Below are 13,105 nucleotides of genomic sequence, written 5' to 3'. Positions count from 1 at the left end.
AGTAAGGCAGTTTTTACGCTAAGGTCACCAGGCACGCTATTTCGCGCCCCGCAGAAACGCATACTCGTGCGCACGCGCGAACTTGAGGGACCTTCGTTCGCCCGTATGGTTGCTGAAACAGCCGTCCCGTAACCGCCGCCATGACGCAAGGAAACAGTCGTGTGTGACGTCTGTTACGCCTCTGACAGGTGCTCGTGTCACGTGAGTTTCTCGCAGCCAATAGCAAGGGCACGTACAAACAGCGCCAGTGGTGACTCGTCACCTCGCGTTTTTTGCCAGTTTGTACAGCCGGCGAGGCACTGCCGACGTCCTGCTGAATGCTGTCGCGGAAAGCTGTTTGCCGTCGGCGCGAGGGGCACGTTTTGTAGCAGACGGCGTTTCGTACGCGCTTCCCTGGCTGTTTTGCCGTGCGCTGCGCTAACTTTCGCGTTCCTTTTGTTTTGGGAGCTCGTTGTTCACTGCAACCGGGCTTGACCGCTGACTGACTGAAGTTTCTGTGTTTCGCCTTGTAAACACATTTTCTCTGGACTTTGGCTTCCGCGGGCTAGAACGTCGTTGTTTCGCTCGCCGAAACGACCGTTTACGATTCTCAGTTCCGGGAGGCTTTGCGCGGCATTGATCGTGTTTACTTCGATAAGCCGTGTACGGGTAGGGGGACTGCTGTGCTACTGAGTAATACAGAGGACTCTTTAACGGCGCCTGGAACCTCGTTTCGTTGTAGTCATGGGCTCTGGCCAAGTGTTGTGTTCGTTCGTACTCACATCGTGACGACAGACTGTGCTTCGTCTTCAAGAATTGAACACTGCCTGGACGACTGATCTTTGGAACGTACTTTACGCGGACTGCGCCTGCAATGATCGTCGCACGTCCAAGCAAGGCTAGTGGTAAGTGTTAGTGTCTTTGTCCTTTATTTTTTCTTACTTTCACCTTAGCAATCATGGCCGTCCGTTAGTATATGGAAAAGAATGTTTTCCGAACTATGACACAGTGTAGCAACGACAATGCAGAACTGGGCATCAAGGACTAGAAAAGTGGACCATGTCCTTGGATATGTTTTTGTCCAGATCACGTTTAGGGTCCATATTCCGCATCTTTTTTCACGTAGTATGCTAAATGTAACAAAAAGGCGCTTATGCACACACATGTGAAATGTGGTGACTGAGCGTTGGAAGCGCGCGTAAGCACAATTTAGTCACGCCAGTTGGGAAGAGGTGGCTATTTTTGCACGAAAACTGGCAATGCGACATAGCTAACAGATAAAGCTTCAATAATTAACTTTAAATATTCTTATTGAGCACATATCCTAGTTACGGAACTGAAGCAGAGCAGTCAGTAATCGTCCAATTCATTTAACAGAAACTTGAGTTAGCACCAATGCCGCAAAAATACGTGCTTAGTGCTGATTTCTTCCGCCATAAAATTTCAGGACGTATTTCTCAAATTGTTACAGCAGGTACAGGATTTCTGCCCTGTGGATATGATCATGACTTTAATTCCGCAATTAGAACTTGCGCAAACTTAATATTTCAGAGTGAATTAATAAAGTTGTGTTAATCAGCTAACGTCGAGCTGCGATTTGCCATGCGAATAATGTCCATTTATTCAAGCACTACAGTTCAGTATGTGACGGAATTGCGGTATCTGCCTCAGCAATAAATGTGGACGCAGCAACATAGGCTGTGGTAGTGGGGGAAATATGTGGTTATGATGACTATTAGAATACAACTGCAATATCGTTGGCTAAGTAAAACTAACTTTCTAATCTGAGGGATGCAGCTTAGAGCATAATAATATTGAAGTACGTAAATGCACCAGAGATTAAAAGAACGTGCTTGGTGACGAGTGCTTTTAAGGGGTTGCTCATAATACTAACAATCATCATCATCATACTCACCATCAGGCGACCCTAGCTAACAATGGCGGAGCCTGACAATGCTATATTACTGAACAGCAATCAAGTGCTTTTCGCTTTTTGCATTCAAAAGCAAATTCGTTTCCAATGCTTTTCAAACAGATCTGTCCAAATGGCCCGGTTGTTTTAACCTGGAACATTTCTCCCTAGAATAGCGCTCGAAAAGATCGAAGTTGATCTATTACGATGAGCATCCAATGTACCCATGTTGCGGTGATAAAAGAAATTGTCTCATCAACAGGGTTGCTATAGACAGACAATAACCAAATGCCATATCAACTAAGGCGGATTGTTCAATGCTACTTTAATTTGTTTCAGCAAGCAAAAATGGGGAAGCAGCGGACTCATACTAAAGTGATTAACCCTTTTGGAAAATAAATTGTCAGAGATAATTGCACCACGAAATGTCTGACAATTAATCCCGCAGTATCGCAGATGTGAAACCAAAAAACGAGTAAAAATAATTAAGCGGACGCAACGGCTTGAACATCACGATGCCAACTGCTGTTGATTTCGACACTGACCCTAGTCAGTTAAATTGTGCCTTTGTTCTATAGCATGTGACTTTATGCCATTTGCGCCTATAGCTGGGGTACTCTAAACGTAAGTCGCTTTTTGCGTCATTAAACCCGATTTCACAAACTCGTAATGGACTACGTTTGCCGTGAAATATGCTTTTCGTTAGAGAGTTTTACGCTAAGGCTCAGAAATGTCCCCACTGCTCATGTGCAGAAGGCAGACAGCTTTGTGGGTTTTGCCGTATGTATCCGATAACATCCGGCAGCCCTCAAATAGCGTCCATGTTCACGTCGCATGCTATAAGTTGAATCTTTCGTCCATATTATTGTTCTTTTTCTTGAAAACTACTGCTCCGTTTATAATAGAAGACTTTTTTCGCGGTGACAGTATGCCACTGTACGCAGAAAGGGCTAGAATGCATATTTTGTGAAGCTTCAATTTTTGTGCTAATCATTTCTCCACGTGTGGTATCGAATTATTGGGCTATTTGGTTGAAGGATTCATTTCACTTCGCATAATTATTTTATTCGCAAAACAATTTAACGTTGTGGTGAGGCAATCGACAAACAACTTGTCAACGTTCGCAATATCATAAATAAATAAATGAACAAATGGAACATTTTCGACCGTATATTCTCAAACACACTCAATCTACTGACGCTAGATTACGTGACCCAAGCTGCTTAGCATCCGCTAAGTTCCGGTACTACTTTCAAAATCTGTTTCAGCCCATATACGACAACTCTCTAGTTGCCTGTCCCGAAGCTCTCGACTTGGGGCTGGCCAATGTCATGGGCACCCTATCATATACGATTTCCTGTTACATACAGTACGACTGCCTTGTGCCATTCAATATGTGCTATTCGATACATGCAGCATTGCCTTTGTTGGTGTTTGCTGCTATTAAATTCAAATTCGAGACTTCAAGATATTTGAAAATTGTCAGTGAACCCGCCGTGGTAGCACAGTTGCTATGTTGTTCTACTGCTGAGGAAGCGCGTTTGGTGCCCGGATGCGGCAGCCGCATTCTGATTAAGGCGTATATTCACGCATAATTAGCGAACTTTGATTTAGGTGCACGTCGAAGAACCCCAGTGGTCACAATTATTTGTAAGCCCTTCACTACGGTGCCACTCATAACCTGTGGTACAGTTTAAGAAAACATTAAATCCCACAATTTTATTATTTTATTTTAATTCTTGTGGAATATTTGCTTTCCAGGACAGCTCTGAAAGGGCATGAAAACGGTTATGAATCGCGCTTCCGTGGTGAAAAAGAGCTCCGTCTTGTCATGTTATCATGCGTCACATCTTCAATTTGCAATAATAGAGGGGTTTTGGGAGTGCCTGTATGCGTATTCCTTATTTGCGCAATACCCGAATACTGGAGACGTACATGTGAGCAGCTCCGCTGGTGGCGTCATACATACTGTGATGCTGAATTCATCTAAAGCGCACTTAACTTTTATTGCGGCTAATATAGGCACTGTGTACACCTGACAGACTGACTTGTCGATCGCGTGAACGGCTGATTTATTTATAATACTTTGACTGGCGGACTGGTATCATAACCCGAGCAATAAATAATTGATTTATTGCTTGATAACTTTGATTAGGCCAATGTTTGTTTGAAACAGTGGTTAGTTCAGCAATTATTTTGTGAGACATTTTCATTCATTCATTCATTCATTCATTCATTCATTCATTCATTCATTCATTCATTAAGATAAATATACACGGACTGATTAATTATTTCATTTATTTATTTATTCATTCATTTATTTGCTTATTTTTATATTGCAATTATTGGCAGACTGATTGTCCAATCCGTGCAATAAACGATTGATTCATTGATTGAATCGACTTATTAGGCCAACGTTTGTTTGAAACTGGGCTTGGTTCAGTATTAATTCAGTAAGATATTTTCTCATTCATTATTTCTTTCTTTCATTAAGTTATTTATATATGTACCATTTGATTGATTGATTGATTGATTGATTGATTTAGATGTTTAGAAGCTGGTGAAACCACAGCACGAAACATCATCGAGCCCAAGAACGTTGCACCATTTGCGCCATTTTTGTAAAGAGCACAATTGCACAGCGAAGGTCTGCTGCACAACGACATTGCCGAGTGAGAGGGAGGGAAACTCACTCACGCTCTTACGCGAGGACAGCGTTGATGCAACAGTTGGCCTTGCACGCGGTTTCAGCTGCAGTTTGAGCCGCCACCTGAGGCGGAAAAGTCTTACCATGATGACTTCAGCACAGCCGCCCGATGGCTGTCAGTTCCAGGCTTTCACTCCGCAATTGACGTCATAGTTCAGTCTTGTTTTTCCGAGAATCCCGGTTATATAGCTGATTGAGAGCCGGCGATGAGAAATCAGGCAATCTTCTGTACCCCGACTATATCTCTTTCCGAGTCCTCTAGAGGGCATAGCGATAACATTTCTTTACAAGGCGCTTCTTATTACCAACTAGAATGTTACTAATCTATTACAGTGCGCTACGTGTGTGTATTATTTTGTGCCTTCTCGTGTCATTATTCCCGGTCCACGCTACAACTCGCTCGATTCAAAATGAACAACCAAGACGCCCACATCGCCACTCTAATAAAATGCATTGTTTGCTTAGAAACCATGGTTGTAGTGCACAAAGCAGCACTTCCAGTTTTTATTTTTTTTTTTTTGCTTTGTTAGACGCATAGCTGCAGATGTAATAATTCGTGGTAATTGGTATGTTGATAGCAGGCTTCAGATAGTGGCATCATTTTGTTGCGGTTGAAATGTACTTCACGAGTGGTTTTCGGTCCTCAGTGACCATATAACATCGTTACACAAATAAGAGTAAACTTTCTCGAATGGTGGCGGCAATAATTTAGGAATAAAGCACTGACATATGTCACATCATAAGTCTATATTAAAATGGCAGCCTTTTTGCTACTATTTGTGGTTTGGTTATGAAAAGTATTAATGCTTTTGTCCAAAACAGTGCGCAAATGGTCTCTGAAAGAATATAGACGTTTCCATCGGCGCAAGAGAACACAGACTGTTGTTTCAGGACTGCAGCGAGCGAGGATATAATTTATTTATTTAGCGTAATTTACAAGGCCCGAGGTGGGACAGACAGAAGGGCGTTTACAAAATGACATAGGAGTACGAGGAACTGAATTACAGGAACAAGTAGCAAATCCAGCAACAAAGGTAACAGCAAAAAAAAAAGGAACATCATCGACATAGAAAACATTCATTTGCACACAAAAAGTGCCCACATCCAGACGCAGACACTAGTACTTTTTAGCAGATGCTCACGCGAGCTCACAACAGTTAGTCCAGAGGGTTATAAGCTATAGGCGACTCCCAGAGAGCTCTCGTACACTGCTCCGTTTGGCACCAAGGAGGCATCGATGTCCGTGTGACGTGTACACGTAGCGCTATGCACTGAGTGCCTCCGTGATGACGCACCAAAAATATGCCCAAGCACAACCATGATTGAGTTCGCCTCGAACTTCAGTCGTTCTTTTCCTTCCATTTTTCTAATTCCTTTTTCCTTGAAGGAGGTAACAAACCGGTTGCTCACGTCTGGCCACCCTTCCAGCTTTTCCCCTCTCCTATTTCCCTCTCACCCGCTCTGATAATTGGGAATTAACTAGGTCTGATATTTTCGGCCTCAAACGTACTAAGTGTCGAGTTAGACAGACAGACAGACAGAAAACTTTATTTGTAGCAAGTGAGTTTCGACTCATCTAAGTCCCTGGACCACCGCACGGTCCCACATTACGTCGAGACGGTCATGTTCCTTTTTGTCGAGTTAGAAGCCACCTCATGTCACAGCGCTTGTGACAAAAAGACGCTAGTGATTGATTGATTGCTGCGAGCGAGCGAGCGATTTTAACATCCCAATCAAATATACGGGCCATGCGAGACACGGCTGGGGACGGGCTGCGGGTTAACCTTGATCATCTGCGGTTCTTTGACGGGCGTCTTAAACCACATTAACGAATGGTTCTGCATTGCGCCCCATCAGAACGCGGTCGCCGGGATCGATAACTGAACCCGCAACCTTGGGCTCAGCAGCTTAGCGCCATATCCACTGAGCGACAGTGGTGGGAAAACGACTGGAGTCATCTCGTTGATTTATGAGACCAACTTGTCAAAGCGGCGCACAGTTAGGGGACCAAATCGCCATCATCAAATCTAATTACGCCCGCAGCAGACGAAAGACTTTTCCAAGCGCTCTCTCCAATTGCATCTGTCCAGAAGTGACCGATCTCACTCTAGATTTTCTCAACTTAATGATACTCTGCATCAGTGTTGGCTAAACTACGGCTCTTTTCATGTCTGTACTTGCTGCTTTCGGCCGGCTGCTAATTCATTCGGCCACTGTTCAGTGCAATCTAAGCATGCGCAGTGTCGTACTAGTATATTTACCGAACGAGACAGAGCTTGTTGATAACAGGAAAGATTGGCAAAATTTACCTAATGAGGTATTATTGAAAAAAAAACTTGCGGGCACCTGCCGTAAAAGTACCTCCGCTGTTTCCAAGCTATACATAGTGACACCGCGAAAATGCTCTCTATGTTTTAAGCGCATGCATGTAAGGCAGCTGTTTTGTAGAAGATAAATAGCACGATGTGCGCAGAGGCGGTCATTGACACGTGAGAGAAATAAATAAAAGATGTAATTGGCTTTAAAGACAATCACGTTACCCAGAAGAAAGCAAACCAAGTGCCATTCAAGAAAGTGTAAAGAATAAAATTCAAAAGGGACGGATGAAAGATAGCACCGTTGGCAAGTGGATGAAAGATAGCACAACTTGCGAAATAGGACCCTGCATTTAAATGTGACAGTGATTGATAGAATAAGGTTAAGAATTATTCAAAGGTTATAAAGATCCACAATACCACTGAAAAGTTACGCAGAAGTACAACCAGCGAAGTCCACTGTGGCGTCCTTTCTCTCTCTCTCTCTCTCTGCCGCTCTTTCTATCTGTCGTTAGCTGCAACCACAAGGACAGACACCAGATGCTGTCCTGACTAGATTTCAGATTCCACGATTCACTTTATTTTCTATTTTTGCAATACACAACGAGCGCGGTCCAAATGCCCCACAGAAAGGTTGGCTTGAGAAGAACCACGCGCCTGGTTGCCGCACTGGTAGCAGCATCCGCAAGAAGAGATAAAGCACCTAGGTTATATAAACTAAACCGAAAGTATGCTAGCAATCATGACTACACCGAAGAACACACGCATAGATGGGTGACCAGCAAGGCAAACGCTGGTCAGAGTCGAATCCAACCACATTTCGCATTTCCTCATGAAAGCTCCGCACGGCACACATGACACGTGCTCTCCGAAAAAAACACAGCGCCTAACACACACGTGCGCTCTTGCGCAAGCAATAACCTCCTCACGCGACCAGCAACGCGATACGTGAGCGTGTATACAGGGTTAGTCACCGCCGCCCGGCCGTAACTGCCAAAAACTACGCAATGAAAGAGCTATAACCTCGGAGCAAAGCAGATTCTGGTTCAATCCGGATCCAAACGAGCGTTTCATCATCGCACCTCAACGCAGCACACATCGAACACTTCTCCGAAAGTACAGACTCGCGCGCAAGCACCGTTGTTACGTTGAAAACGATTTGCAGACGTAGGCGCACCGAGTGCGTAATGGCGGGCGACCATGCGGCTTAGTACGTGCAGCGCATGCGCGGACGAATGTGTCGACGCATGTGCATGGTCGGCTTTTTTTCGCGGTCGTTCGCCATGTGCGCGTCTGGGTCCCTTAGTTCCCTCGGCCGGCGTGTGTTCGGCTGCAGCTGCGTTCTGTTGCCAGCCGATCTGCGAAGCCTCTTGCACCTGATTTCGGTCTGTTTTTCCTCCTAAACGCACGCTGAAGGCTTCGCGACAGGCAACGGGCAAAGCTGGTTATGTAAGCCGAGCTTCGAGTTGAAATCAAACAGCAACGCCGTAGTGAAGAGCTCCGGATTAATTTTGACCACCTGGGGTTCTTTAACGTCCACTACAACGCAAGCACACGGGCGTTTTTCTTTTCTCTTCTTCTTTTTTTTTTTTTTTTTGCATTTCGCCTCTATCGAGATGCGGCCGCCGCGGCCGGGATTCGATCCCGCGATCTCGTGCTCAGCAGCACAACGCCTTAGCTGACTGAGCCACCGCGGCGGGTGAAATCAAACTTACCTGAATATACTGGTCATGTATATAGAGTGCTTTTTTTTTGCCCTCTCATACCTCCTGTTTCTTTTCAAAACTGAAATAAAGTTTCGATTGATTGATACCGTGTAGGATTTAAACGCAAAGGCGCGCAGATCAACCGGCCCAGAGCCGGTTGATTGTGAGATTCTTTATAGAGGAGACGAAGTACCACTCCGTCCAGTCACAATGAAGAAAAACGAAAGGAATCGGATTAGAAGCGTAACTTTATTCCAACCAATGATCTTCTAGACATTCTCGTACAGCTCTAGGCGTAGAGGTCAACAACTGAGTAGATGTCGATGCTTATCTTGCTGTGCCCAAAGAACTGTCTATGACTGAAAAGTGCAACTCTCTCCACATTCAAAGCTGTCTATAGCCCCTACGACTTGCTGGCGGATGTAGATAGGTACAATGGGTAAATAGCCAAAAGGCTGCATATAGTTATTTGTCTATATCCAAATAGCTGTATTAAGAGAAAGCTTGTCCATGGTTGTCAAGCTTTATACCCATAGTCAAACGTGGATACACGGAGTGGGACCTTGTTAATATCTACATCAATTTGACTACGGATATATGCAAAGTTAGGAAATTTGCAGGCGCAAACTGAAATCAGCTAGTTTAAGAAAGGGGTAATTGGAGATCGCAGGGAGAAGCCTTCGCCCTGCAGTCGACATAAATATAGGCTGATGATGATGATTATGATGATGATATGCAAACGGGCTATATATGTATTAAGCAAGCTTCTACACAGCCGCAGCCGTTTGGCTAGCCAGAGTATAAATGGCTGCAGAGGTGTAGAGTGTAAGTTCTCGGCACGCGTAACCAAGTCCGCCATAGCCATATCATGATATCATGCCGTGCCATTATTGCTGAAGATAATGGCCGTAATTTGTAACGTTTCTTTTAATTTTCCATTCTTTGGGACCTTTATTTACTGGAACTCATCCCCACCCCAACTATCGCTGGCCCCTGCCACGTGCTCGAAGTAATGAATATGGCTTTCAAGTTTATTAGCATAGGTTGCACATACGAAAAGATGAAGCATGTTACGTTTTAGCAGGAGGCCAAAAGTAAGCAGGAATGAGCAGAATTCCAGGAAAAGAATCCATAAAAAAATACAGGCCCAGGTCTCGCATAGGCGATCACAAAAGGTTGGTGACGTAATGAACGAGTCTGCTCAAATGAAAAAGCTAGGCCTTTTTTCCCATGTCTGGGTAAAAGTTTTGGAGAAACTTTGAGTTGCTGTGTGTGCGCGGCGCTTGGTGCGTTGCTGTGTTTTTGTGGCTTGTGGGTGACGCGGACGGGTCGGTTGCAGGTGCGCTTCGCAGCCGTCAACAACAAAATTTGTTTCCACCTGACTTTACTCTACCCACTTTTCCTTGTAAACACTTGTTTGTTTTTTACACGCAGCTAGTAAAAGAAAAAAAAAACAACCTGTCGCAAAAGCCGAAACTCGTACCCAACGGTAAGCAGGAACTTTGAAAAAATACGTTGTGTCTGCACTGGCACTGATAAACAACATACAAAAACAATATTTCATTTCGGCGAAACAGCATTCGTTTTCGCTTGGTTAACATTGAACATGATTAAAGAACCACGTTTTCCGTGATATCTGCGCAAAGGTTTTGGAAATGCATCAGCCCGTGATCGCGCGCGCGGTCTGAGCGCAAACTTCACAGGTGATCCTGGGACCCGATTCACATAGATTCTCGTTCAAAAGTGCTCCCTTGGCTGACCGATTTTGATCATAACATACCCAGTATCAGGATTGACTGGAGTTCGCTCTTGCGGGCAATTCTATGGTAAGAGGTTTTTTCTGAATACGAGCCCTGTATCCATTCTATGCCTATATCCATATTCAGAATAAGTTATTATGTTATAGAAGCATTCATAAGAGCATGAGGCCAGCCAATCGCTGTTCATCATATTGTGAGCGGAAGCGGGCCGACCAATGGTAAACAGAATTTACGACCAAAAAAGCCTTTTGAATTCGGCCCCAATGTTCAAAAAACTACAAACGCATGTGCTTCGAATCGAATGACGCAGCTCGCGTCCGGTCATATTTTCTGCATAGCAGCGTGGAACCATTGTGGTGATGGATTGGTCTTACGTCGCGACTTTTAGGGAACGTGCCGCGAAAACTACGTACAAATGTGAGGCCGAATTCCTAAAGCTTTTCGTTCGAAATGGCTTCTTTTCGCTATTGGCTGGCCGCGTCCGCCAGTCTAGCATCACAATTGGCTAAAATTTTCTCTTACGAACAATTCTGGCGTAAGAGGTGTTTGGGATTGCGGGCCCTGACAGTGGAGCCGAATTGACAAAAGTCTTCGTTCGAAAGTGCGGTTTTTCATTGGTTGACCGTCTGCGCTGTTGATATATCCCGCATCATGATTGGCTGGCACGGGCAGTTTAAGCGCAAGAAGTTTTTTTTTTTTTTGTGTGTGTGTGTGTGTGTGTGTGTGTGTGTGTGTGTGTGTGTGTGTGTGTGTGTGTGTGTGTGTGCGTGCGCGTGCGCGTGTGCGTGTGCGTGTGCGTGTGCGTGTGTGCGTGTGTGCGTGTGTGCGTGTGTGCGTGTGTGCGTGTGTGCGTGTGTGCGTGTGTGCGTGTGTGCGTGTGTGCGTGTGTGCGTGTGCGCGCGCGCGCGATACGATCTCCCAAATTCACGAATATTTTCGATCGCAAGTGCCGCATGCCATTGGCCTTTGGTAATATGTCCAACACGACGATTGGATAAAATCTGCGTTTACGAACAGTTTCAGCGTAAGAAATGCTCGCCCTTACAACTACGAGGGGGAGGGCGGGGGTGGAGCTTTTTCTTTATATTGCTATAGTCGGCGTGTAGAACAGAATCTAGGGCTGAATCGACAAACCGTTCTCTCTCTCTCTACAAAAATTTTTGTTCCTGATAAGAGCTTGTGATTGGCAAAGCCATTTTGGAAAATTTTGTGTTAACTATAACTGTTTACCATAACTGTTAACCAAACTACTTAGGGAACACGAGTCCTGGGTACACACGTGCACAAACCAGTTCTTACGCGAAGAGGCGTTCGTATGAACACGAGCCAGCCGATCGGGGTATTCAACTTATTTGCCAAATTTGTTCGCAAATCTGAAAGCAGTTATTTCCAACGAAAGGCTTAAAAATTACTTCCCCGTGGGTTCAGTGTTATTGCGTTCTACTGTGGAGCACGCATGGTCGTAGGTTCGACTCCCAACCGCGTGGCTGCCGCATTTTGATGGACGTGAATTACAAAAACTTAGATTTAGGTCCACCTTAATAAAACTCCTGGTGGTCAAAATCAATCCGGAATCCTCCCCTACGTAATTCCCACTGAACAGTTTTGGATGCGAAAGCCAGCACTTTAAAGGTCTGTAAGCTCGACCCCTGGTGCCGAAAGCGACTCGCCTAGGTGATAACGTAGTAAAGTGATAACGCTGGGAAACTGATATTTATAAATCAGGATTGCCACGCATGAGAAAGAAACAGCGTGGCAATATACACATCTGACGTCACCAGTCACCATTGTGTAACGTAGCAGGTGTTCGCACTCGTTGGTCGTGTACCCATCAATCCTCGGCGACCCTACGCCTACTCTGGATGTCTAGTGCGACTTGAATGCACTACGTCAGCGTTTCCAATGGCGACGCAATCGATGAGAGCAGGTTACAGGGATATGTCGTCAATCCACCTCCACTACCCCGACACTTAGTTATTCGCTCCCGGCGTCATAATTTCTTGAGGGGTTCCCCCGTGTTGTCAGGTCATTCAGAACCGTAAAAGCTACGTAAAGCATCTACCAAATGCCCAGCTGGGTATCACTGCATGAAATTAAATAAATAATTCAATATGTTCGGTTTTACGTGCCGAAGCCATGAAATGATTGAGGTTCATCGTATAGTGGGGGACTCGGTATTCATTTTGATGACGTGTGGTTATTTAACGTGCATTCCGCCCCCATCTAAATGCGGCCGCCTCAGTCGGGTTCCTGTTGCACCGAAACCTAAATTTATGTAAATTTTTAGGGGCGAAGCATCTTAGGGCCGAACCTTGTCCCTCGTCGTCCGTTGTCCGTAGCTCTGGTTTGCATGGAGACCGCTAGGGGCGCCGCGGTGCACAAGGGCTATATAAGCGCTGTATATACTGTACACATGTACAGTATATATATGTATAAGTATATATACGGGGGATTCACAGTTACCCGAATGATCCCCCGGTGCTTCGCCCGCTCATCATCATTCACTTAGTGGATATGCGGTGATTTTTTTTTACTTGGTGTTTGACCCGGTACGTTGTCTACCGTTCTATCAGACATTCGCCCTCAAAATCCTGCAGGGAAACACATCGATGCTCCGGGCATATTCGCCACGTCCTACTCAATCAATACATTGTGGGAACAGTATGCATGGAATACCAACGTGTCTCTCCGCATTCTTGTGGAGGGCTATAATGAAAATCTGCGCT

At 45.0% G+C, this 13,105-nt stretch overlaps 1 protein-coding gene across 1 annotated transcript in view; it reads left to right on the top strand.

Moving 5' to 3' along the window:
• The first annotated feature begins 271 nt into the window (after positions 1 to 271).
• LOC119452739 (uncharacterized) overlaps positions 272 to 13,105 on the top strand; it is a 51,617-nt gene continuing 38,783 nt past the window's right edge. Inside the window, exon 1 of the mRNA XM_049667326.1 lies at positions 272 to 884. Coding sequence (XP_049523283.1) covers positions 854 to 884 — 31 coding nt within the window. The 5' untranslated portion in view covers positions 272 to 853. The remainder of the gene's footprint in view (positions 885 to 13,105) is intronic.

This window comes from Dermacentor silvarum, chromosome 5, assembly GCF_013339745.2.
Source record: "Dermacentor silvarum isolate Dsil-2018 chromosome 5, BIME_Dsil_1.4, whole genome shotgun sequence".
Lineage (NCBI taxonomy): Eukaryota > Metazoa > Arthropoda > Arachnida > Ixodida > Ixodidae > Dermacentor > Dermacentor silvarum.
The sequence above is the reverse complement of the archived record's forward strand: the minus strand, read 5'-3'. Positions and strand labels throughout refer to the sequence as shown.